The sequence below is a fragment of the Hyperolius riggenbachi genome, chromosome 7, assembly GCF_040937935.1.
Source record: "Hyperolius riggenbachi isolate aHypRig1 chromosome 7, aHypRig1.pri, whole genome shotgun sequence".
NCBI classification, from domain to species: domain Eukaryota; kingdom Metazoa; phylum Chordata; class Amphibia; order Anura; family Hyperoliidae; genus Hyperolius; species Hyperolius riggenbachi.
Window position 1 is genome coordinate 94,693,121 of NC_090652.1, and position 27,988 is coordinate 94,721,108.

The window sequence follows — 27,988 nt, forward strand, 5'->3', positions numbered from 1 at the left end:
CAGTGGTCGACAGAGCAGGCCGGCTATAAAAGCAATAAATGTGTCCGCATAATAACCTCCGCCGAACACTTGCCCTCCTTTATTAATTTTCACCCTTCAGCGCTTTCACCCAGCGCTGAAGGGGTTACCTGCACTCTGCAGTACCGAAAAGCAACGCTGACTCCACTTCCGGTCCGCGCCGAGCCCCGACGTCACTTCCTAGTCACCTGACTAGGAAGCAACCAATCCGGCACGTCCGCCTTCGTGTGCGCGCGCACACTCTCTTCAAAACTTCAGCAGAACTCGGCTTCTGTAACGTCTGGCAGCCATTCCTCCGCACTGACTCCGTCTGATCAGCCGCATACAAGGGAGGAGATGGTCTACCCAGGACCCTGCCGCCCGGCATCAGCCCTCCAGACCGCTCTGACAGCAGCCTCCAGTACCTTCTCCTTCCGTGGACAGGAAACAAACTGAGTAGGGTAAGCTGGAGTATCCTTATATACATTCTAGGGAGGCTGTATGTTTTAACCTTTTCCTGTCCAGCAGTGAATGGAGGGGATCATCTCTCATCTGGGTTGCTGTCCTGGAGACTACCCTGGGAAAAAGAAATTTAAAATCACAAACACTGGTCCGCATGACAGCCGGGGGCCCCAGGCGTCTGCTGGCCAGATAGAGGCAGGACATTGCTCTAACTGTAAGTTAGCAATTGTGTTTGTTGCAGTTGGCATTCAGTTTAGAAGTGGTAGGGTGAGTTTCCTGGAGGTGAGAGGTCCAGGGCTTGCCCACACTTCCCTCTAAGTATCGCATGGTGGTTTGGGGGCCCCAGCGAGTGAGAGAGACCTGGGGCCCCCGGCTGTCATGCGGACCAGTGTTTGTGATTTTAAACTACTTTCATCAGCCAACAACCCACTATTCTTCAACATTACACTAATTGACTCAATTGATGCAAGTTCGTCAAACGCATTCGAACAACTTAAAAAATATGAAATGTTCTGGATACAAACTATAAGAACCCTCACCCCTGAGGGTCTGAATGAAGTTCCAGAAAAGATAGACCAAAATACCTCCTATACCGTTTTTTCTTTTATCTTGGCCACTCTCTTGCCCTGTTTTTGTCTTGTTTTTATGACTTTTTTTTTTTTTTATTTGTCCCAATACGTTTTAGTGTAACATCGTCCAGTTTTACAACAACACCTCTGGCTTGATCATTATTTTACATATTTTTATGTCAAAAAGTGTAATTTGGTTTGATTTATGTGCTTTTTACCCGTTGCTATAATTGTCCAGGACTATTAAGTTGAGCCATGTTTGTTTATTACTGTTATGACCTTTTTTTTTTTTTTCTTTTAATGGTTTCTATTAATTTTCATGTGTCTCTTACATGTCTGTTTATGCGTGTGTCTTAGGACCTGGTCATAACTTTTTGGTCCACTAGATGGCAGCTAAATACTTTTACACATCCATCCCTCTGTCAAATATACTAATTATATTCCCACTGGATCGAAAATAGTAGTCATTATATTTGTTTAGTTCTTGAAAAAGCCCTTTGCATATTCTCTTTTTTTACTTAGTTCATTCTTTTGCCCATTTACAACATGGGCTCCCTTACAGCGTCCAAACACCACTGAGCCCTGGCCGGGATTCAAACCCTGGTCTCCCATGTCAGAGGCGGTGCCCTTAACCAGTACTCTATTCAGCCAGTACTCTATTCAGCTGCACATTTGGTCACCATGATACCTGTATCCGCCCCCCCCCCCCCCCCCCCAACTACCCAACACACTGAACACAGATGGCGAATGCCCATTGGCTGCTTGCACACTCGCCCTTACCCCACCCACCTAACACCTCCCACACATCTAATTGGCCCTATTAGCAAGTACTCGTGTATATATAAGGAGTTGAGCGTCCCCACCACTTCACTGAGGCGCTATACCTGCTATTGCCGAAATTCTGGTGAGTTATTTTATTTGTACACTTTACCTTATATTTCTGGCCCCCTGCTCTCTTCTCAATGCTTTATTACCCATTACACTTGCTGACATATACCGTTTTTCATTATTACCACTCATTGCAAATCTGTATAAAAAAACACCCCATAGCCCATTACTATCACAAGCACCATAGCCTCTACCCCCTATTGTTTACTTGTACACCCAACTTTTTATGCCATCTCCACGAAGTAATTTTTTCATATGGTATGCTTTATGATATGCAATATATTGATATTCAAATGTGTAACTGCAGAATTTACTATAGCATAATGTACTGTCTCTTGTCTACAGTTTTGTCCCCACGTTTATAGCCTGATGAAGCGGGCTTGGCCTGCGAAACTCGTTGCACTGCACTTTTTGGGGTACTATATAATAAATGTGATTGCTACTATTCAGATCTTTCGTGTCTGCTTCATGGAGGTAAGTCCACCACTTCCTCCAAGCAAATTTTGAAGGTTTTATCCTGCTGGCGCCTCTGTTCTCCTACTGCTATGCTTTCATCAGTTGTTCCAAGAATACCGTGGGCTCTGAAACATACAAGAATACTGCAATCCTGGATGTTTAGCAACTGGAACAAACAGCAGTAAGCACTGGACGAGATGGTGGCAGTGGATCCCCAGGTAAAAGACAGCTTGCAATGGTGGCAAGTAGTTCAAAACCTCACACAAGGCAGACTATGGCCACTACCAGTTCAAAAGATCTTGACAACAGATGCAAATTTGTAAGGATGGGGAGCGCATGTATCCACTTTCCAGGTTCAGGGTGTCTGGAGTCAATGAAGGAGCATTCAACAAACTTCAGGGAATTAATGGCGGTAAAAATATCACTAATCAGCACATTACATATTCTGAAGACATTCCATGTTCAAATACAACCAGACAATGCAACTGTGGGAGCATATCTGAATCGTCAAGGAGGAACCAGGTCCACGCCTCTGTTATTTCTGACCTTGGAGATCCTCGACATAGCAGAACAAAAGAGGACATAGCAGAACAAAACTTACTATCACTAACAGCAGTACATTTGATAGGGTCTCTCAATGTCCTGGCAGAGTACAGACGACATATACAGAGTGGTCTCTACATCACAGTCTGTTCAAAATTATTGTGAGCAAGTGGGGCCAGCCTCAGCTGGACTTGTTTGCAAACAGATACAACAGGAAGTGCAAACAATTTCCCTGAACTTAATGGACAGTCATGTAGCGATAGTTGCCCTGGCTCAGACGTGGAATCAAGATCTAGTGTATGCTTTTCCACCATTGAATTTAAAGCCAATGGGTACCGTTTAAAAAAAGAAAAAGTCAGATACTCAAGGAGAGGGAAGGCTCGGTCCTAATGAGCCTTCCCTCTCCTCTCCCGGTGCCCTTGGTGCTGCGCTGGCTCCCCCGTTCGCGTCCGCCGCCGCAGGGACTTCGGAGGTCTTCGGGAGCACTCGGGCTTCCGAAGACGGGCCGCTCCATACTACGTACGCGTGAGCGCGTCATAGAGGGCGCTCGCGCATGCATAGTACTGAGCGGCCGCGTCATCGGGAGCCCGAGTGCTCCCGAAGGCTTCCGAAAGCTCCCTTTGGCATGCGGAAGTGGCAGTATTTGACCAAACTGGTCGAATACTGCCACGGGGGATCCTGCGCGGGACCGGGAGAGGGAAGGCTCATTAGGACCGAGCCTTCCCTCTCCTTAGGTGAGTATCTGATTTTTTTTCTTTTTTTTAATGGTAAACATTCACTTTAATTCCTCTTGTTCTTCAAAAGTTGATGAAATCAGATTGTCAAATGATTCTCATTGCTCCCAATTGGCCCAGAAGGGCCTGGTATCCGCTACTTCTATCGATGTTGATAGACCAGCCATAGCAAATACCAGTGTCAGAGAAGATGATATTGGTCCAGAACCAACAAGTAAAAATTTGGAAAAGTGGAAACTTACGGTGTGGTTTCTGAGAGGGCAGTCCTTGAAGCTAAAGGATTATCCTCAAGAGTAGTAAATACGCTTTTAAAAAGTAGAAAGGATAATACTAGACTTATATACCAGAAGTATTGGAAGACTTTTAATTTGTGGTTACAAAACTCTAATTTTCAATCAACAGAAATTGCAACAAGTTTAGAATTTCTGCAAGAGGGCGTAGAAGGTTTGGCCCTAAGTACTATTAAGGTCCAGATCTCTGCCCTATCAGTTTTTTTGGACAAAAAAAATAGCCTTAGATCCTTTAATAATTAGGTTTGTGAAGTGAGTGGAGAGAAACAGACCTATCATTGTAAAACCATTCCCGAAATGGGATTTATCTTTAGTTTTGCAAGCACTGACAAGTAATGAGTTTGAAGATTCATTAAAAATGTGTACCCTTAAAACAGTATTTTTGGTTGCTATCCCTTCAGCCAGGCGCATCAGTGAACTCCAAGCTCTTTCATACAAGGAACCGTATTGCTCTTTCTTTAGTGATAGAGTAGTTCTCCGGACAAGTCCAGAGTTTCTACCAAAAGTGGGTGATATGTTCCACAGAACACAGGAGATTGTCTTATCTTCATTCTGTATGAATCCAAAATCAGATAAAGAAATTAAACGACATAATTTGGATGTTCGAGAAAATCTTCTAACTTACTTGGAGAAGGTTAAGGAATTCAGAAAATCAGAATACCTTTTCGTAAACTATGCAGGGAAATCCAAAGGATTGAAAGCATCGACAAAGACCATTGCCAAATGGATTAAAGATTGCATTCTGGAAGCATACAAGATAATGGGTAAGAATCCTCCAGTCAACTTAAGGGCCCATTCCACCAGGGAGGCCGCTACTACGTGGGCTTACAGGGCAGGTACTTCACCACTGAACATCTGTAAAGCTGCGACCTGGAAAAGTTTGGGAACCTTCATGAAGCACTATCGGTTGGATTGGGAAACTGAGACCGATCAAGACTTCGTAAGAACTGTCTTAAAGGCAGTTAGCCCACCCTAAGATTGGTGATTGATTTCTTGCTCATCTCAATGTGTACCTGTCCTGGAGTGTTACTGGAAAAAACAGGAGTTGACTATCCTGGTAACGACATTTTAAGTAACACTCCAGGACAGGTGGGGGTACCCACCCCCATATATATCCTATGTTGCATGATATTTGAGCTTGGATGAGTCGCACTCTCTGGTCATCCACCTGTAGCTATGACAAGGTGGTGAAGCGTGCGGGAAACCTTCCCAGGATACCACAGGGACTTCAGTAGGATTCAGCAAGTAGAGATCCGCACAGCTTCTATAGATAAATCTTGTTTTATTGATATAAAAAACACATATTATAAAGAACCGTAGGGCAAGACAGTCCACTGTTTCGGGCTCCTGCCCATCTTCATGTTGTCTGGTTCGACCGGGCAACATGAAGATGGGCAGGAGCCCGAAAACAGTGGACTGTCTTGCCCTACGGTTCTTTTTAATACATGTGTTTTTGATATCAGTAAAACAAGACTTATCTATAAAAGCTGTGCGGATCTCTACTTGCTGAATCCTATGTTGCACGATATACATGTTATGTTATATGTATTCTAATGTAATCTAGTGGTTTAGGTTAAGTATTTATGGTTCCTGTTTCCTTGACATACTGCCTGACCCTCGGTCCTTGTTTCATTAATAGAGAGGCTGACGGATATTTCCTGTTCCTGGGAGGAGCCGAGTCTCAATGTGTACCTGTCCTGGAGTTACTTAAAATGTTGTTACCAGGTAAGCTAACTCCTGGTTTCTGTATGTACTATCTGTACACCATGTGTGTCTTTGTGTGAAAACATGCACATTTTATCAAAAAAGCTGATGTAATTGATAGAAAATTGAGGCCAGTGCTTCACTGCTGTCTTTTGGGGGAAACACATTTAAGTGTGCACTAGCCAAATAAATAACATTGGTTCTCATTTTACCTGTGCAGAAGGCGAGGGGGGAGGGCCCCCCTAATCTATCTATCTTGTTCCTCGCCAGGTTGGCATCTACTGCGCCTGCGCAAGCCCCACTGGTGATCACGCTCACATGGTTTGGAGTGTTCTGCGCAGGCGCAGAAGTACTGTGTATGCACTATTGTAGAGATTATTGTTGATTTATAAAGCGCCAACATATTGCCGTGGCGCTGTACAAAGTAGGAAAACAAACAAGGGGTACTTATTGATACAGACAATGATATGCATCAAATATGGACACTGGTACAAAATACAGATCTGGTGGTTATAATGTCAGATCTAGCATGATGAATAAAATAAGCTAATGAAATAAATAACAAATGACAAGACACAAAAGGGGGAGAGAGTCCTGCTCTTGTGAACTTGCAATCTAAAGAAATGTGTGTGTGGGGGGGGGGGGGGGGGGTCGGGACAACAGGTGGAGATCATACAAATTCCATGTTGTACCTACTAAACCTAAAATGGGATAAGACTAACACTCAAATCAATCATGTTGATTAATGTAAATTTTAGGTATTTAACATTTAAAAATTAACTTTTCTAATGGAAAAATCCTGTGTGTAGCTGTACTTGCTGCAGCTAAGTAGCGCTCCACAAAGATCTCTGCTGTCTGTTATTTCTTGTTAAAGGGATACTGTAGGGGGGTTGGGGGAAAATGAGTTGAACTTACCCGGAGCTTCTAATGGTCCCCCGCAGACATCCTGTGCCCACGCAGCCACTCACTGATGCTCTGGCCCCGCCTCCGGTTCACTTCTGGAATTTCTGACTTTAAAGTCAGAAAACCACTGCGCCTGCGTTGCCGTGTCCTCACTCCCGCTGATGTCACCAGGGGTGTACTGCGCAGGCCCAGTATGGTCTGTGTCTGCGCCGTGTGCTCCAGGTGACATCAGGGAAAGCGAGGACACGGCAACACAGGCGCAGTGGTTTTTCTGACATTAAAGTCAGAAATTCCAGAAGTGAACCGGAGGCGGGGCCAGAGCATCAGTGAGTGGCTGCGTGGGCACAGGATGTCTGCAGGGGGCCATTAGAAGCTCCGGGTAACTTCAACTCATTTTCCCCCGACCCCCCTACAGTATCCCTTTAAGAGAATTGAGGTCTTGCAACTGTTTACACCTACTTCCTGTGAACATCAGTCCTACCTCTTCATATACACACACGTTTACTACTGTAATGTAGGGATTCTGGGAAATGTAGCCTGGCATCCTACTTTATGCATCTCATTGTGACTAGCTGAATTTGGAGGGGAGAAAAGGTAAGTTTACTGTAGTTCTAAGCACATTTGACTCATGAACATATTCAGCACTTTGCTTGATTTTATATATTTAGCTGTGCAGTGATGATGGACTTATATACTTGTTACAGAAACTGACATTAATTGTGATTTTCTTCTTCCTGTAGTGAAGCTAAGATCCCCCTTTGGAGGTGGCAACAGATGATGATTTTCATGCTGGCAAATACCATCGCTTGTATAGCGACCGCCGTGACCTTAAACCTAGTGGACAAGAAGCAGGTAACGTGGGACCGGGTATTACCCAGATAGTCCAATATCTTACCACATACAGACAGCTTGGTTAGAGATAGTGTAGCCTCCCAGTGTTACTGTATGTTTTGAGGATGTAGGGGCTCAGTAGGGCACACAAACACTTGGAGAAACTTATGGCAACCAGGATTTCACAGCTGTAAGGCAGGTGACATTATACAGGTAAGGGCTCATTCACACTGTGTGGTGCTGTCAGTTATGTACAGCTGTGCATTCCTGCGCATTGCAATGTAATGCGGCCAAGAATATTTTATCACATGACGCGCCCTAATTCCCATCAAGTTCTATTGTGTTGCCGCCAATGTCCACACTGTAGCCCACCGCGAATGCATGCCCAAAATCGCGCTCATGCATGTGTTATGTAGTGTGACTAGGCCCAAAAGGAACTATCAAGATAAATTCTAAACATGATTATCTAACTGGCACTGCTGTGTGGAATGAGGGGAGAGAGGGAAAATCCATTTCCTTTCCTCATTCTGTTAAATCGGAGGGACCTCACACAACTCCTTTTCTGGCATTAATATCTGTTCCCAGTAATTAGGAATCTTCTGCAGCACCTCTTACACTGGCCACACAGAACAATACAGTGGGCTGGTCGATCATACTTTATTTGAAGTGATTAGTGGGAAATCGGGCTTATGGTTTACCCCACAGATAAGAAATGATAGATTTCCCTTCAAAGGTGCGTACAAACCTAACAACTGATGTCACCCGTCGGGGATCGGGACCCGAACTCCTTGGGCGGCAACTTTGGGCCGAATTTCTTCTAGGCGGAGGGAGGATGGATTGGCCCGCGCGTGACGTCACGTGGTGGGTGGGGAAGCAGCGTCTTCAAAGAAGTTGGCTGCCGATCAGTCAAGTTGATCCGATGGGTGGATTGCTTGCTGAGTGGCCGTAGCTGGTCGGGGGCCTCTGTACACACGCCTACCGGCTGAGGTGGTTGTAATCGTCCGCCTTGGCTAACTTTAGTCAGGAGTGTGTACCAGGCTTAAGAGTGATTATTAAAGATCGGCCATGTTTCATATTTCTGTTGGATGGGATCTAAGTAAACATTGCGTCCTGAAAGCATTACTCGCATCATTCTGCATACTAGTGCTGGCTGCAAAGAAATGTCATCACTTATATGATAATTCTAAAATTGTCCCATATGTCGCACTAGTTTGTTTTGTGATCCCCACTTCAATATAGCCGTAAAGCTGAAACTCCTAGCTTCAGTGACACAGTGCAGGTACATGGAGTAACACAAAACAACATATGATCCCTAGCTCCAATATAGATAAAAGCAAGAAGTTTTAAATCAGGATGATACCATTTATTGGCTAACTAAAAATGAATAAAAATAAGCAAGCTTTCGGCCTTGCAGCCTTCGTCAGGCTTATATATAAGCCCGACGAAGGCTACAAGGCCGAAAGCTTGCTTATTTTTATTCATTTTTAGTTAGCCAATAAGTGGTATCATCCTGATTTTAAAACGTCTTGCTTTTACTGATGGCTAACACTGTACAATACCCTACTGCTACTACAATGTAGATCAGGATCATTTACGATACACACACCACCAAGGTCACACCTGGACCTCCTTTCCAGGAATTGAACTTTGCATACATCATAAGCAGGCAGCATCTCCCGTAAATATCCAGCTAAATGAAATTTTTTTTTTTCTTACCTTTCATAGTGAAAAGGGAATTTAGCCTAGTACACACTTTCAATTATGATTGGCCAACCACTGACCAATTTTACCACCTCCCATGTAGTAGGAGGGTCAACAGATGAGTGAATACGATAAGCACTACTATAAGGCGCTCTACCTGGTTCATGACCTGATTTTGCACTCTCCAAAAATCGTTTGCCTGAAGAAGCGGGACTGTTACCCGTGAAACGCGTTGCACTTTTGGAGTTACTAATGTTACTTTAGACTGTAAGTAACCTGTCCATTGTCCGGCCTTTTTTTTCAGAAGGGAGGTGAGTCCACCCACTTCCCCCTTTTTAACAATTTTAACTAATTTTATTCTGCTTGGCGCCTCTGTTATCGTATTTCAAGAATACTATAATCAGATTATGTAGATAAACCCTCATGCTACATGGTATAGGTAAAATTGGTCAGCGATTGGCCAATCATAACTGAAAGTGTGTACCAAGCTCTCTGGATAGGTTCCTCATCATGTGATTATGCCAACAAACTAGAGCCTATCAAGATGTATGTTGGCAGGTTTTTATCAGCAAAAGCCACCGGTAGCCTAAGCTAGTATTTGTTTAGCTCTGTGGGTCTTTATTGAACAGGCTGAACACGCAACAAAAATGTCACCCTTGATTTAGGGTGGAGAATGCCTAGATTAGTTGGATAAACATTAGATGGAAGACTGGATTTATTCTGAAAAATATTTGTATCTTATTGGCAATAAAATTAGGACCTCAGATTTAAAAACAAAAAAAAATTAATGAGCAATAAAACAATTGTTCATTGGTCACTTCCAATTGGTGGGCAGAACAATTCACTTCCTATCACCAGACAGTTTATCATTTTGATTGTATTGCTTGCCAATTGGAAATAAACATAGCTTATTTGTAGAGGCCTTAGGACTGCAGCTCTGTAGATCAGTGATGTGCATTTAGCCACATTGCCTGTTCAGTTTGCAATAAGTTCTTGCTGGATGGATCAACAAAGTTGGATTCTCCATTTCATTTGATTACCCAGCAAATAAGGCTAGTTCTTTACACACTTACAGTGCGGTCTAATGGTCTATTGTGATCAGCATATAAAACTGTACTGGTGTAGTCTAGTGTGTGCATCAGTAGCTGTCCACATGTGATTGGATGAATCCAAGCATGGCTCAGACTGCCGCTATAATGGGTGGGTGCTTGTTATTGAGCTGACTTTCTTTGCTGATGTCACTTTTTATGCTTGTCTCCAGGGAGGTGAGCTGAATAAGATGACAAAGAAGAACGCCCAGGCGGAGACGGAATCTGAGAGGACCCCCATCGTAGATGCCGAAAACGACCGGAACTCCATCAACTAAGCTGGAGCTATCTCTAATCACAGCTGAAAGTAAATCCGCCATGAGGAAATCTGGAGGCTGTCATTGCTGATCTCCTGAATATACTCCTTGTTGGTGGTTATATCTTGAGTCGCTGCTGGATGCAGCTCAGAAAAGCTTGATCCATAACTTTATTCCGTGCGAGTGAATTAGCCTGGCAAACAGTGCAGCACTATAGCCAAGATCAGCATCTTTAGGAGGTAATCAGCAGTGACGGCCTCCATGTTTCTCTTGAGAGGTGTGTTTCAGATCCTTCCTAACAAAAGTAGTACTGATGCGAGTACTGATAGAGACATTGCTGCACATAGTGCTACAGTATCCTCTTCTACACAGAGCTCCACTAAGAGGAGATGGAAGCTGTAGTTGAAGACTTTTCTACAAAGACTGTTTTTTTAATACGTCATTTTGATCAATGAATACTCACTGCTGCATTATTGATCCTTTTTAATAGTGATTTCAAGTACCAAACCCAAGTAAGTTCCAAATGTAACCACTTTAGGGCCTTTTTCCACTAGCCTGCGATTTGCGATTTGCTTCTGATCGCAAATCGCAAGGTAGATTAAACTAATGGAAACTGCAGCAGCAATTTCCATTAGTGCGATCCGATTGCGATGCGATTTTGGTCAAAGCGCAATCGTTGTCCTGCCGCGTTTTGTATGCGATTGAGCTGGACTATAATGAGTATAGTAGCTCAATCGCAATCTCAATCGCATGGTGGAAATTGAAACGCGATTGCGATCGGAATCGCGATCGCGATCGCATTTCATAGTGGAAAAGAGCCCTAAGCCTGTCTGGATGAACATTCTTGTCCAGATAGGCTGCGTGCACTCCAGCCGCTAGCCGTTAGCCCAGCGATCAGTGAATGGGATTATAGATCCCATTCATTGATCAAAGGCCCCCGCAGAAAAACCTACAGAGGCTGCGTTTTTTCTGAGTTACAAAAAGTTTCCCGTCCTATTAATGCTTCCTGGAAGCATACAATCACCCTTCCAGGACTTGACTGTGGCCAACTACACCCACATCCATTTTTTATTAAAGAGAACCTGTACTCTAAAATTCTTACAATAAAAAGCATATCATTCTATTCTTTATGTTCTCCTGGGTCCCCCGGTGCTGTTTCTGCCACTCCCTGCTGCAATCCTGGCTTGTAATTGCCATTTTTAGGCAGTGTTTACAAACAAGACATGGCTTCTAACGAGTGTGATAGGATTGAGAGTAGCTCAGTCTCTGACTCATACAGAGCTTGGAGAGGGTGTGTATAGCTTCTGCCAATGACAAACAGTGCAGCACATTCCACACATTCCAGCCTCAGCCGACAGAAGATTAGATCATATAACAGAGATAACACAGCCACTGTGCAACTAGAAAAGGCTGCAGTAACACAGACCACATTAGAACAGGTATAGGAACTTATAGGATAGAAGAAACAAGGCTGAACATTTTTTTTTTTACAGAGTCTCTTTAAATAAATACATTTTTTTACATTCAAATTAGGTGTTTACCTCCCACACCAAAAATTACCCAAATAAAATTTCATAAAAAAAAAAAAATTACAATTAAAAAGACAAAACATATAGTTACCTAAGGGTCTGAACTTTTTAAATATGCATGTCTAAGGAGTATATTAATATAATTTTTTAAATTATGGGCTTGTAAATAGTGATGGACGCAAATTGAACAAAATGCACCTTATTTCCAAATAAAATATCGGCGCCGTACATTGTGATAGGGACATAATTTAAATGGTGTAATAAGCTGGACAAATGGGCAAATAAAATACATGGGTTTTAATTATGGTAGAAAGTATGAATTTCAATCTATAATGGCCAAAAACTGATTTTTTTTTCCATTTCTTTCTTAATATTCCTGTTAAAATGGATTTAGAATAAATTAATTATCAAAATATATCACCCAAAGAAAGCCTAATTGGTGGTGGAAAAAACAAGATATAGATCAATTCAGTGTGATGAGTAGTGATAAAGTTATTGGCAAATGAATGGTGAAAGTTGCTCAGATGCAAAAAAATAAACAACCCTGTGGGCTTAAGTGGTTAAAAAGGGTTTATTATTGTTTGCTCCATATTTTTTCTTGTACGAGTTTCCTTTTAAAACAGTCGCTTTACACAGCGATATCTGTTTATCCTGCAAAGCGCCTACAAATCTAAATTGGACCTCAAACCTGGAAACTGCTATCTGGATTCTGTGCCACTCCTTGCTGCCCCACTCCTTTATTTCCCTGAAGAAAGTAATGCTAGGTACACACTATGCAATTTTATGAGAGATTCACTGTCAGATCGATTATTTCCAACATGCCTGATCAGATTTATGATCAATTTTCAGTTCACTTCTATGCAAAATCGATCAAAAATCAGATTGGACATGTTGGAAATAATCTGACAGTAAATCTGTCAGAAAATTGCATCATGTGATCCGAGCATAAGAGGCAAACCAGGGGGTGTGGCTTCTCCCTCACTAAGCACCAGAAGACCTGCCCCATGGTCTATCTCGTGCTTTCAGTGTAGGAACAGCGAGGGTCTGTTCCCACTAGAGCAGTGAATAGACTTTCTTTTTTCTTGTCTGTTCTCTGCCCATTACTTAGTGGAGTGTGAACAGCTGCTATGTTATAAACATGTTATAAATAGGAGCCATTCACACTTATCACGCTGCAATGGATCCGGGGCATCTGTGGCAGCAAGTGGACTGTACTTCTGTGCAGACTGTGATAATGCCAGGCATATGGGTTCCCCCATATAGTCTGTATTCTGATATTCAACATAGGTGGCCAGTTTTTATCATGTACTTTAGGCAAACAGACAAGTGTGTGCATAATTATAGTTACACTTCTCTCCTATGTTCTGCATTACAGCTGTAACAGTAGCTGCTAACCATGACTTTGTACAGTGCCTGCACAGAGGTGGCTGCTGCCTTTGTTGGCAACATACTGGTGCTGTGAATAGAAAAACACATACTAGAAAGGGATTCAGGAATATTGCATTACTTGAAACACTTGCATATCGGTGTATAAAATATAGCCAGGTAGACCGATTGAGTGAAATACACTAAGCACACAAGATGTGAAGCTGAGCTGGGGCCATATTTGGGATACGCCGCCTGCAACAGATAACCAATGCAGATGTGTTTGTTATGATTCAGCAGCGTGGAGGATTGGAATGCTAGAAGACTTGTGGCCCTTTTCCTGCAGGACTCCGTTTTCTCTCTCGTCAGTTATATCTTCTGAGGACCAGGGCTATGGAGTCTGAGTCGAGGAGTTGGAGTAATTTTGGGTACCTGGAGTCGGTGGTTTCATAAAATGAGCCAAATGATTTTTGTACCAACTCCACAGCCCTGCTGGGGACAATATATATATATATAATAAAGCTTCATGAAGTGGTAGATTTGTTTAATTGCAATTGGGAGATTTACATGATTGATAATAGTAAGCCATTCAACTTATCGTGCAATTTTTACATAAACATACAACTTTCTTAAAGGGATACTGAGCACCCTTAAAAACATAATTTGCACTTACCTGGGGCTATGTGTCATCAGACCAGCCACTACGCATCATAAAGCTGGCTGGAGTGAGAATCTCACACTGGCTGGCGTGATGATGCGCGGCGAGGACTTGCACTGGCTACTTTAGGCGGAAGTCACCGATTAACAGAGAGATTGAGAGCGGAGCCAGGAGGGAAGCCAGGGGATCTTGTGGGCTAGAGGAATCCCCAGGTAAGTACAAATTGTGTATTTGGTGCTCAGTATCCCTTTAAAAGTTGATAATAAATTTCCACCATGGGTGATTAGAAAGTAATTTAATAAAAAAGTTCATTTGTTAAAAAACACAAAACAAACAAAAAAAAAATTCTATATATAAAATATTCAATCATTTAATGAAAAAAAAACCCTGTGAAAATAAAGTGATTTGGTAGAACATTATAGTCCCGTGTTTATTCTAGCTACATGTGTTTTTTTCTGCAATCACTCAATGGCATGTTAGGAATATTGAAAGGATAAAAAAAGACTACCTCTAGATTATACATATTATACATTACCTCTTGCCGCCCCCCCCCCCCCCCCCCCCATTCCTTTACATTGTAAGCTCACAGGGGAAGGACTTTCTCACCCTTTTGTGCTTAGTAAGATGATGTATGTTTTGATCATCATGTTACATTTATTACTGTAATTATTTTGATGTCTTCCAATTCTGTATTATGTACAGCCATTTGTGTTGTGTGTATACCATTGTCTGTATTTTTATATTTCCCATGTTGGTGCTTTATACATCAGTAATGATAACAGCATCCACACAAAATCAAACTGACTAATTAAAGAGATTCTGCAGTAGAGCCAAGTATCTGAACCATTAACATATCCTGAAAAAAGAATGTTTGTTACTGTTTCTTACTCCATTTTGCTCTTTGAATTCTAGTGCTGCTTGGGTATTCTGTAATACAGCCAGCAGATAACAGTGTGAAAATCTGATCACAACATGACTAGATCTACCATTCTACCCAAACTCTCTGCTAACTCCCTCTTCACCCCCTCCCATCTGATGAGTCATGCTGTCTGTTCTTTGCTACAGTCTACTGCGCCTTCCAGACCACACTGAACGGCTCTCTTCTCTGCACACATAGTGCAGACAGCATGATTTATCACAGTGGTTTTCAACCTGGGGTCCGTGGACCCATGGGGGTATATCAGCACCTGTCAGGGGGTCCCCCAGGGGCCGCAGACAAAATGAGATCTTTCCCTCCAGGAGAGAACTGGCAGGCACTGTCCATGGCAAGGGGTGCCGTAACTAACAGCCTCCGTCCAGCGCGGACTCCTCTTGCCGGGCTCTTCTATTCATGCTCTCCTTTCTACATCCTTTCTCCTTGGTTATCCCGCGGCGCCTCATGATGTCAGAGGTGCCGCCGGAAGTAACCATAGAGGTAGGACGCGGCGAGAAGCGCACAAGCTGGAACAGGGCTATATAAGTCGGTCTAACCTACACTGAGTACACCACCTGTACCGGGCTATCTATACTGGGGCAACTGTACTTAGCGAGTTATAGGTGCCTCAGTACAGGTAGCCGAGTACAGTTGCCACAGTATAGGTAGCAAGCTATAGGTGCCCCAGTATAAGTAGTCAAGTACAGTTGCCACAGTATAGGTGTCCCAGTCCAAGTAGCCATTTATACTGGGGCACCTGTACCTGGCTAACCTATACTGGGGGCACCTATACCTAAATTCCTATACGGGGGCACACATGCGCGTTTTAAAAAAAATTGTGCAAATGGGCCGGAGCGGTGCACAGCGGCGGTTATGAATGAGCTGAGCTCGTCCATACCGCCAAGAAGGTTAAGAAGACTGCAATAAAATCATTCATACATACTGTACAGAGTAAGAAACAAGCATGAGATACATAATAATACAGTAATTGGCATACACAAAATATCAACATAGGTACATAAAACAGAATTGGTAGACATAGTAATTATGTTTGTTACTGTTTCTTACCCCATTTTGCTCTTTGAAATCCAGTGCTGCTTTGGTATTCTGTAATACGTCCTTCCTCCTTGGTTACCCGGTGGCGCCTCTCATGATGTCAGAGGTGCCGCCGGCAGTAACCATAGAGGTAGAACGCGGCAAGGAGAGCCCACGCTGGAACAGGGCTATATAAGTCAGTCTAACCTGCACTGAGGACACCATCTGTACCTTGCTATCTATACTGGGGCACCTATAGCATGCTACCTATACTGAATACAAATCCACAGCGCTTGGTACTCAAATCGGCATCTGCAGTAACCCCACAGTGCTCAAAAGCATATTTCTGCAGTGACCATCACTACTAAGGGTCCCTGTCAAAAGGACCCTGGAAGTAAGTCATTGTATATGTGATGTAGATTCAGTTTCTAATAAATGTTTATGTGATTCTTGGATGGAGAAGTGACCTTTCTTGATTTATTTCTGGTGATGGTCACTGTGGAAATATGCTTTTAAGCACTGTGGGGTTACTGCAGATGCCGATTTGAGTACTAAGCGCTGTGGATTTGTATGCATTTTTCTTGGAACCGATTGTGGATGTGGTTTATCCTGAGCAGCCGGTGGAACATACACGAGATAAAGTTTGGATCAGCGCCTGTATATACTACAAAATACATGCTACCTATACTGGGGCACCACCTGTACCTGGCTATCTATACTGAGGCACCTATAACATGTTACCTATACTGGGGCACCACCAGTACCTGGCCAGCTATTCTGGAGCACCTATAGCTTGCTACCTATACTGGGGCAACTCTACTTGACTACCTATACTGGGGCACATATAGCTCGCTAGAGTTGTCCCGAACGGTTCGGCTGTGAACTTATTTGCGCGAACATTGGTGGTTTGCGTTTGTGTCGAAACGCGAACTTTATGGTGAGTTCGACCAGCCCCTATAATACATCATTGGGCTAAACTTTTACCCTCTACATCACAATCAGCAGACACATGACAGCCAATCAGGCTGCACTCCCTCCTGGAGCCCCCCCCCCCTTTATATAAGGCAGCTGCGTTGGCCATTATCTCAGTGTTGCTGTAGTAGTGAGAGAAGGGAGAGGAACCTGTTGCAGAGATAGGGAAAGCTTAGTTAGGCTCTTGTAGCTTGCTCCTAGCTATTTATTGTTGAAAAGCACCACAAAAAGAGCTCTTTTCAGAGCTAATGTTCTTGTGAAATTTTTTTTGTGTGCCACTGACGCTGCATTCTACAGCCCTGTGTGTTGCAGCTGGCCCTTGCTAATTGCTATACTGTGCAAGGCCCAGCACATTCAGTGCCTACCTTTTCACTGCACCTATGTGTGACAGCAGGGCAGTTTCTAGACTAAATTTCACCCAGGGCGAGGGTATAAAAATGCACCCCCCCCCCCTCCCCAAGGAGCCAGACATAGGTGCCCGCAGTACAGGTTAGCTACGTAGGTGCCTCCAGTATAGGGTAGCCTGTATAGTTGCTCCAGTATAGATTAGATAGGTAGTTGCCCCCAGTGTAGGTTAGTTAGGTAGGTGCCTGCTTTATAGGTTATCTACGTAGGTGCCTCCAGTATAGGGTAGCCCGTATAGCTGCCACCAGTGTGGGTTAGATAGGTAGGTGCCCCCAGTATAGTTTAGATAGGTAGGTGCCCGCAGTATAGGTTAGATAAGTAGGTTTCCGCAGTATAGGTTTCGATAGGTAGGTTTCCCCAGTATGGGTTAGATAGGTAGGTTCCCCCAGTATGGGTTAGATAGGTAGGTTCCTGCAGTTTAGGTTATATAGGTAGGTTCCCGCAGTATAGGTTAGTTAGGTAGGTTTCTTCAGTTTAAGTTAGATAGGCAAGTTCCCGCAGTTTAGGTTAGTTAGGTAGGTACCCCGCAATATAGGTGTTAGGTAGGTTCCCGCAGTTTAAGTTAGTTAGGTATGGGCGGCATGAGTTGGGCGCAGGTGCGGGGGGAGCGGACATAATAGAAATAACTCACCTGCTTCCGCCGAACCCGCGCTGCTTCAATGTCCTTCCTTTCCCGGCATCTATCTCATTAGTAACAGCGCTTCCTGTGATGACATGCGCTACGTCATCACAGGGGGCGCTGTTACCAGGCGACGGACGCCGGGAGAGGAAAGATGTTGAAACTGCGGGGGAACGGATGAAGAAGGATGAAGAAGGTGAGTTATAACTATTATGTCCATTCCCCTGCTCCGGCGCCCCCCCCCTCCTGCCGCACAATAAAGCGCCCCGGGCGATTGCACGTATCGTACGCCCATAGAAACATGGCTGTGTGACAGCTGCACATTTGTAATACCAGTCCAACCATGCATACCTGTTCATGTTAACAGCACGCAGTGTTATATACCAGCAGTCACTGCATAACTGTTCACTGCACCTGTGTGTGACAGCCGCACATTGTATTGATACCAGTCACTGCATACCTGTTCACTGTACCTGTGTGTGTGACAGCTGCACATTTGTAATACCAGTCCGTGCATACCTTTCGCTGCACCTGTGTAACAGCAGCAGTTTTGTAATACCAGTCTGACCATGCATACCTGTTCATGTTCACTGCACCTGTGTGACAGCACGCAGCGTTATATACCAGCAGTCACTGCATAACTGTTCACTGCACCTGTGTGTGTGACAGCTGCACATTGTATTGATACCAGTCACTGCATACCTGTTCACTGCACCTGCGTGACAGCACGCAGTGCTGTATACCTGTTCACTGTCCCTGTGTGTGTGACAGCTGCACAATTGTAATACCAGTCCATGCATACCTTTCACTGCACCTGTGTAACAGCAGCAGTTTTATATACCAGTCACTGCATACCTGTTCACTGTACCTGTGTAACCGCGCATTGTTGTACCAGCAGTCACTGCAACCTTTTCACTGCACCTGTGTAACCGCGCATTGTTGTACCAGCGCATCACTGCAACCTTTTCACTGCACCTGTGTAACCGCACATTTTTGTACCAGCAGTCACTGCAACCTTTTCACTGCACCTGTGTAACCACACATTGTTGTACCAGCAGTCACCTTTTCACTGCACCTGTGTAACCACACATTGTTGTACCAGCAGTCACCTTTTCACTGCACCTGTGTAACCGCACATTGTATTAGTCAAGTCAGTACCTACCTTTCACTTCATCCCCCCCAATATGGACAAAACAACAGGCAGAGGCAGGCCACCCGGCAAGTCTGTCTGATCAAGGTCGAGGTGGCGTGATTTCGTGCGGCCCTGAACCAAACTACAGTGTTCAGAAGGCACGTGCCATTAACTCCCAAGATTGCCAGGACGTAGTTGACTATTTAACACAGAAGACCTCATCTTCCTCAGCTTCCGCACGGAACCGTGACATATCTTCCTCCGCAGCCACCACTGCTACTACTAGCACCACATCCGCCCCATTTGACACTTCGCAGGAGTTATTTGGTGGGGAATTAACTGATTCACAGCCATTCTTGTTACAAGATTACGGCGCTAAGCATGTTACACCACCACCTCATATGTCTGAGTTAGGCGCCAGTATGGACCTAAGGTGTGAGGATAATGAAGTACCTTATGTTGATGCAGTTTTGGGAGTGTCTGATACAAGCGAAGCTGTAGAGGATAATGATTATACTGCCATGGATGTCACATGGGATCCTAATAGACAAGATGAACAGGGGGCTAGTTCAGAGGGGGAGTCAGAGAGGAGTAGGAGGAGACGAATTGCTGAAAGAAGCAGGGGGAGCTCGTCATCATCAGAAACAGCTGGTGGCAGTGTCCGGCGGCATGTATCGCCACCTATGGACAGCCAGCCAACATGCTCTTCAAGGTTAGCTGCTGATGCCACCACCAAAGTGCCATCATTCCAGGGCTCAGCGGGGTGGAGTTTTTTTTGTGTGTTTGCCTCGGATGAGAGCAATGCCTTCTGTACTATCTGCGATCAAAGATTGATCCTCCACTCTGCCTCTCACCTTGAGTGCTTATTGCTCCTCTGCCCACAGCAGCAGCCAGGTGTCCGTGAAGGAAATCTTTGAGCGGAAGAAGCCAATGTCTGCAATGCCCTGCTGTCTAGTCTCCCTATGACCCGAACAGCCCCACTGCAGTCCATCATGAATGCAGCAGCCAGAATTATCCACTACTCCCATCTCTCCACCATGGCGTATCCCCTCCTTGAATCCCTCCACTGGCTTCCTATCCAGTCCAGAATCAGATTCAAGATACTGTGTCTGACCTACAAATCTGTCCACAAAACCTGTCTAACCTACATTTCCGATCTTACTCAGAGGTACACACCTAGCCGCTCACTCCGCTCTTCCAATGAACTTCGCCATACCGCCCCCCGCATCACCCAGTTCCATGCACGCCTCCAGGACTTCTCAAGAGCTGCTCCAACACTACGGAACTCCCTACCTCCACCCATTAGGGCAGCCCCCTCCTTCAACATCTTCAAGAAGGCCCTCAAAACTCACCTTTTCACTCTGGCCTACTACCCCTCACAAGTGCTCTAAACCCACAGCTGAACTCTGGTCTCCTACCTCTCGTGTCCCTACCTCTCCCTTTAGATTGTAAGTCTTTGGACAGGGTCCTCCTCCTTTTGTGTCCAACCTGATCATGCACTTCCATTACTGTAAACCCATGCTAGGCCTCTTGAGTGAACCTAACTTGCTTAATCTCCATGCTCCCCTCCAGTGACTGACTAAGCATTACCTTGTACTCATACTGTGCTGCATGATCTGATCTTTCTTGTATTCAGGTATTGTCATTTTGCTGTATGTCACCCCTAAATATTGTATGTATCCCTATTTATTGTCCAGCGCTGCGTAATATGTTGGCGCTTTATAAATACAATAAATAAATAAAATAAATAATGTCTTCCAGTCAACCTTTGCCTGGCATCTGACAGCTGTCTTGGTGGAACTGTTATCACGCCAGCTGTTACCATACTGGCTGGTGGACTCTGAGGCCTTCCGAAAATTTGTGGCGATTGGGACACCGTAGTGAAAGATACCAGGCCGCAATTACTTTTCTCAAAAGGCGATACCCAAACTGTACCGTGATATAGAAAGGCAAGTGGTTTCATCTCTAGCACACAGCGTTGGGTCAAGGGTCCATCTGACCACGGATGCCTGGTCTGCCAAGCATGGTCAGGGTAGATGTATTACTTATACGGCACATTGGGTCAACCTGGTGACCGCTGGCAAGCAGGGAGTACGTAACTGTGTAGCGGACCTAGTTGTGACACCTCCGCGGCTTGCAGGCAGGCCTGCTGCCACCTCCTCTCCTTCTGCTACATCCTCTCCAACTACACACCCCCAGCTCCTCAGGGCCTATGCTGCATGCCAGGTACGATGGTGTCACGCCATCTTGGACATGTCTTGCCTCAAAGCCCAGAGTCACACTGGAGCAGCTCTTCTGGCTGCTCTGAACAAACAGGTGGATCAGTGGCTGACCCCGCACCAACTGGAGATCGGCAACGTGGTGTGTGACAACGGCAGCAATTTCATTTCGGCTTTGAGTTTGAGAAAGTTGACACGTACCCTGCATGGCACATGTGCTCAATCTCATAATACAAAGATTTGTGTGCAAGTACCCAGGCTTACAGGAGGTCCTGAAGCAGTCCAGGAAGGTGTGTGGGCATTTCAGGTGGTCCTACACGGCCATGGCACGCTTGGCCAATATTCAGCGGAGAAATAACTTGCTGGTGAGGTGCTTGATTTGCGATAGCCCGACTCGCTGGAATTAAATGCTCCTGATGTTTGACCACCTGCTACAACAGGAGAAAGCCGTCAAACAGTATCTGTACAACTACATTGAAAGGACATGCCCTGGGGAGCTGGGGATGTTATGGCCGAAGTACTGGACATTCATGCGTAATGCCTGCAGGCTCTTGCGTTCGTTTGAGAAGGTGACAAACCTAGTGAGTCGCAGTGAAGGCGCCATCAGCGACTTGATCCCATATGCTTTCTTCCTGGCGCGTACCGTGCGTAGAGTGGTGGATCAAGCTGTAAAGGAGCATGACCAGGAACAGGAGGAAGAGTTTTTGGAAACATCACGTGCGGCATCATCAACACCTTTGGCATCACAGAGGAGGGGGGAGGAGGAGGAGTTGTCTGGGGAAGAGGATTCAGATGAGGAAGGTGTTTTTTTTGAGGAGGAGGCGTCGCAGGTGGCTTGTGCTGCTCACCTTTCCCGCAGTATTGTTCGTGGCTTGGGGGAGGAGGAGAACTTACCTGACATCACTGAGTAAGAGCAAGACAAGATGGCTAGTACGGCGGCTTCCGACTTTGTGCAGATGGCGTCTTTCATGCTGCCCAGCCAGTTGAGGGACCCCCATATAAAAAACTTAAGGGGAATGACCATTACTGGGTGGCAACACTACGAAACCTTTGGTATAAGCACAAAGTGGCGGAGAAATTTCCAAATCACCAGAAGGCAGAAATGATGTAGCACTTGCAGAACAAGCTGGCAACAATGCTTTACAGTGCGTTTAAGGGTGATGACACAGCACAACGGAATAAAGGTGCCATTGTCAGTAATCTTCCTCCTCCTCCCATGTCCACGCAGACAAGGACAGGACGTTCTAGCAATTTCATGGTGATGTCAGACATGCAGACATTCTTTACTCCAACGCCTCGCCCTTGCCATTCCGGCAGGTAGCCGCCTACTTGGCCTTAAGTGTGGATGTAGACATACTGAGCAGCGATGAACCCTTGGACTATTGGGTGCACAGGCTTGACCTGTGGCCAGGGCTGTCACAATTTGCCATCCAACTTCTGTCTTGCCCTGCCTCAAGCATCCTGTCAGAAAGAACCTTCAGCGCAGTTAGAGGCATGGTCTGTGAGAAGAGAAGTCGCCTAGGTCACAAAAGTGTTCAGTACCTCGCCTTTATCTTAGTATATAGATGTAGTGAAGCACTCCTCTTAAGATTGGGCTTGATGTACCACGGTTGAGCCAGCCACACTCTGGCTCATAAGCAATGTCGAAGAGATGAACTGGCACCATCAGATAAGTAAATATTAGCTCTTTATTGGAAAGAGACAGCTGTCATGGCGACGTTTCAGGGCAACCACCCCTTTATCAAGCTTAGCTGTCTGCAATCAAATGTGTACGAACATAGAGCAGATTTATATAGACAGCATAGGAAACAAGCAACCAATCACAATGATTCATATATAACAACCAATCATATGGTCCGTCCTCTGAGCTGACCTGATGGGAAACTATACAGGTTGCTATCAATAGGTCCATTCAAATGTAAACCCTCCCAATTCCCACACTCACCATTGAACATGCTGCCGAGCAGCGCCTATTTGCCTAGGAATGTCGCGCTGAATCTCCCAGCAGGCTGCCGCACCGGCGGACCTGATGGGGAACGCGCCGACATGACGTAGGACTAGGCGGGGCTAAGCGCCGCTGTCCACGTTACCTAGGCAACGGCTAGCGATAGCGGCGAAGTATCGCCGCTATACACTGCAGATAGAAAGGGTGGCGTGCCCTCAACGTCATAGTCCAATGGGAGAGGACCTCCTGTCTAACTTACTCATACATCAAAATCAGATAATACAATGTATACATGGATCCTCAACGTAGTGAACACTAAAAGGGGGACTGCTTTTACATTATGAGGGAAAAGGTCTGTAGTAGACAACTAACGATATGCAGATATATTCAAAAGGCCTAATCACGGACCACTTATAAACACTAAAGAACATGTCATAGAGGCATCTGACATTATGGGAATGACATTTAAAGGGGCCCGATTGCCACATGGCTCTATGACAAATATAGGATATAGTTACAGCTCAAGATACAGTGACATAAACTCACATGTGATAGATTACCACTACATAGATGTATAGTGTCTCTATGTATATACAGAGAGGCCGACTGGATCAAAAAGAAAAGAGGAAAAAAAAAGTAACAGATAAAAAACAGGAAAAAACATGATCTACCTAAACGGTAATAAATCTAACTTCCAATTTAAACCACGAGGTTCCATGGTATGAAGTTTTTTGATCCAATAGGCCTCCCTATATAATAATTTTTTGACCCTATCTCCTCCTCTCCTTGGGATCCCTACTTGTTCATTAATTAAGTATCTCAACTGACTAACTTGGTGGTTAGCTTGTTTAAAGTGGAACGCTACGGCTTGATCGGTCAACGATTCTCTAATGGCATGTTTATGCGACGATAAACATTTTTTATCTTCTGGGTTGTTTGCCCAATATATAGAAGACCGCAAGGACATTTTAATGCATATATCATATATGACGAATCGCACGTGAAACAATCACATATTTTCAATTTGGTACCTTTATGAGGGTGTGTTACATAATCACCCCTAATGACAGAACTGCAATGGATGCAGTTCATACATGGAAAGGTACCTATGCGATTAGACCTTGACCGATCACGAATGCGATTTTCCATATCAGCGCAGACCAACTGGTCTCTCAAATTAGGCGCTCTTTTATATGAAGAAAAAAAAAAAAATAGGTGGATTTTTTTAATTGCTCAATGTGAGAAAAACTGTCTGAAAGCAGGTGCCAATGACTTTTGATTATTTTAGCTATGTTGTCACTTTGAGTATTGTACCTACTAACGAATGGCAGTCTCTGACTATTGTCTCTCCGTCTCACTTGTTACTGCTACCATATTGAGCTCGCTCCCTTGCAGCTGTTACTATTTCGTCAGGATACCCTCTATTGTTAAATATAGTTTGCATCTCGTCCATTCTCTGCATCCTGACCCCATCATCGTCAACTATTCTGTGCACTCTTTGAAATTGTCCTACTGGGACAGATCTTCTAGATGCCCACGGATTGAAACTCCCAAAGTGTAATATGGAGTTTACATCGGTGGGCTTGACATAGAGATCAGTAACCAGTCTATCCCCCTGAATCTTAACAAGCGTATCCAAGAAACTGACCTGTTCAGTTGAAGTATGTATTGTAAGTCTGATGTCAGTGTATCTTGTCATCAACTCACCGGTGAACTCAATCAGGTTCTAATGTGGCCCCGCCCACACGCAAAATATATCGTCAATGTATCGAAACCATTGTCGTGCATATTGCCTGAAAAGAGAATTAGAATAAACAAACATTTCTTCATAGACTCCCATATATATATTTGCGTAGGACGGAGCCACATTCGACCCCATAGCTGTCCCGCGTATCTGCATGTAAAATTGGTCTTCAAATCTAAAGTAATTACTTTTTAACACAATCTCCAGCAATTTACATATAAAGTTGGTCTGCTGTTTAGACATATCAGAAGCTGTTTCAAGCATATATCGTACTGCCTCCATCCCCACATCCATGGTCACAAGAAAACATTCATCAGCAATGGAGGGCATATTCTGTAGGATGCTGAGAAACATTTGTGTGTCCCTCAGATATGACTTGAGAGACACTACATAAGGTCTTAGAATCTGATCAAGATATTTAGCTATGGGGGCCAGTACAGAGTCCATCCCTGCCACTATCGGACGTCCAGGTGGATCATTTAAACTTTTATGTATTTTAGGACATATATATAAATATGACAAAGGTCATTGGGTAAGGTTGAATCAAGAATTCAGCCAGTTTATCATCAATCAGATCGTTGGATCTGGCTTCTGATACCACTTGTCCAATTTTAATCTGGATATTGCCCAAGGGATCAGATGGAATAGGTAAGTATGTTGAAGTGTCCGATAGTTGGCGTAATATCTCATTACGATATTTCTCAGGGTCCATAACGACCACCGCTCCACCTTTATCGGCAGGTTTAATCGTGATCAAGGTATTAGATGATGATTCTTTAATAGCAAATCTGTCAGCTCGACTGATGTTCGATCGAATCTCACAGCCTGTAAGGCTTGACTTCATAATTAATGAGTCCACCTCATCTTGAACTTTCTTAATAAAGATATCTATAATTTGACATGACGTGGGTTGGAATTTACTCTTCAGTCGTAGTTCAGTATCTCTTAGTGTCAAAGTATAAGACTCTGTAGTTTGTACATCACCAAAGGGCCGAAGTAACTGAAAAAAAGTATTTTAACTTAATGGTACGGAAAAAACGTTGTAATTCTACTTCAATTTCCAATGGATCTGGAAAATTGGTGGGTGAAAATGATAAGCCATAGTTGAGTGCTGATAATTGAGGTGGGGTCAGGACTACAGAGGAAATGTTCACAACAATCATTTCTTGAGCTGTCTCGGTTGTCAAGATCGCAAGTGATCCCTGATTCCCCCTCCTTCTTCTCCTCTTCCTGCCACCCTCCGTGTCCTTTTTGGCTTGTTGCTTGATTCGAAAAAACCTCTTGAGAGGAACTGGTATAGGGATCAAAAGAATCAGGTACCTGTTCCCCTCGAGACCTTCTATCTGCTGGACCACCTTGTCTAGGTCTCCGTGGTGGCCTGGGTCGTTGTATGGGCTTTTGCCAAGAATAGACATAACCCAAATTATAATCATTTTTGTCACGTAAGAACTTCTCATGCTTAATGGCCTCAATTTGTTTCTCATGTAAATCAACCATTGTCATTAATTCTGAGGAAAACTGTTCATATGCCTCATTCGAGACTAAAGCTTTAAGTTTCTCCTTTAATGCAATGCATTGTGTCATCAATCTTGGAAGTTCCTTGTATTTTCTCAATGGTAAGTGTCATGGCATCAAATGATGCTTTGTTCCAGATGAGAGACAGAAGATGAGGCGGAAGACTGGAAAAAAGAAGACGGTGATAGAAGACAGCACAGGGGAGTCCGAGATAAAGAAAGTGTGCATTTCAGTGTTTCGTTTCAGGAAAGGTGACTGAAGATGAAGTGGAAGACTGGAAAAAAGAAGATGGTGATAGAAGACAGCACAGGTGAGTCCGAGATAAATAAAGTGTGCATTTCAGTGTTTTAATTTTAGGAAAGGTGATAGAAGATGAGGTGGAAGACCATCTACTGAACCCCATTTCCCTTGTTGGAAGACCACCTTATCATTGGAATAAATGGGCAGTTGGCTACTACATCCCTCCCCTTTCTAATACAGGAGCTATGAAAAAGGAGTAGGTGTATCTTTGATTAAGAATGCTTTTATCCTTTTTCCTCTCCCATACCTCCAATGACCTAAACTGGATGGTTACAAAGGTCTGTCAGTCTTCAATGTGTTTGCCCGAGGAAGCTGTAGAATATGGAAACTGATAACAAGATTTAAAGATGTTTAGAAAATGTATTTTGTCAATGAAAGAAATGAAAGTGTTTGCTTTAAAATTCTCTATCTGTGAATATCTTCTTGTAATGTATTTACTGCAGGGTTACATGTACCTCCATTTACAGAAGAGTTAACAATTTAAAGCAAATGTGAAGTGAAATTAGAATAAAAATAAAATAAAAAAAATAAAAATAAATACCTATGGAGAGTTAAAGAGACTCTGAAGCGAGAATAAATCTCGCTTCAGAGCTTATATATAGGAGGGGCATGTGTGCCCCTGCCAAAAAGCCGCTATCCCGCGGCTGAACGGGGGTCCCTTACCTCCCAAACCCCCCCCTTGCAAAATCTACGACCAACTTGGTCGTAGATTTTGCTGCTGCTGGAGGCAGGGCTAACATCTGCAGCCCTGCCTCACAGCGCGTCTATCAGCGGCGCATCGCTGCCTCTCCCCCGCCCCTCTCAGTGAAGGAAGACTGAAAGGGGCGGGGGAGAGGCGGAGATACGCGCTGACAGACACGTGTGAGGGCAGGGCTGCAGCCATTATCCCTGCCTCACCAGGAAGAGATCCTCGGGCACCACAGAGGGGATTTGGGAGGTAAGGGACCCCCGTTCAGCCGCGGGATAGCGGCGTTTTAGCAGGAGCACACATGCCCCTGCTGAATATAAGAGCTGAAGCGAGTTTTATTCTCGCTTCAGACTCTCTTTAAGGCTTTGGGTCAAGTAGAACCTTCTTGTTCCGCTCACGGCCCCCTCATTCCAGCCATGTCTAAATCTGCCACCGTGGGAGGCTTTGGGAGCTTGTGTAGTCCCAAAGATGGGCAGCTCCATACTGCGTATGCGTGAGTGCGCACGAAAGTACGAAAAACTTCAAG

At 44.4% G+C, this 27,988-nt stretch overlaps 1 protein-coding gene across 1 annotated transcript in view; it reads left to right on the plus strand.

Moving 5' to 3' along the window:
• The window catches only part of LOC137524471 (lysosomal dipeptide transporter MFSD1-like), a 47,988-nt gene extending 33,599 nt beyond the window's left edge, over nt 1-14,389 (plus strand). Inside the window, exons 13-14 of the mRNA XM_068244375.1 lie at nt 7,287-7,398; nt 10,340-14,389. Coding sequence (XP_068100476.1) covers nt 7,287-7,398; nt 10,340-10,444 — 217 coding nt within the window. The 3' untranslated portion in view covers nt 10,445-14,389. The remainder of the gene's footprint in view (nt 1-7,286; nt 7,399-10,339) is intronic.
• The last annotated feature ends 13,599 nt before the right edge of the window (nt 14,390-27,988 follow it).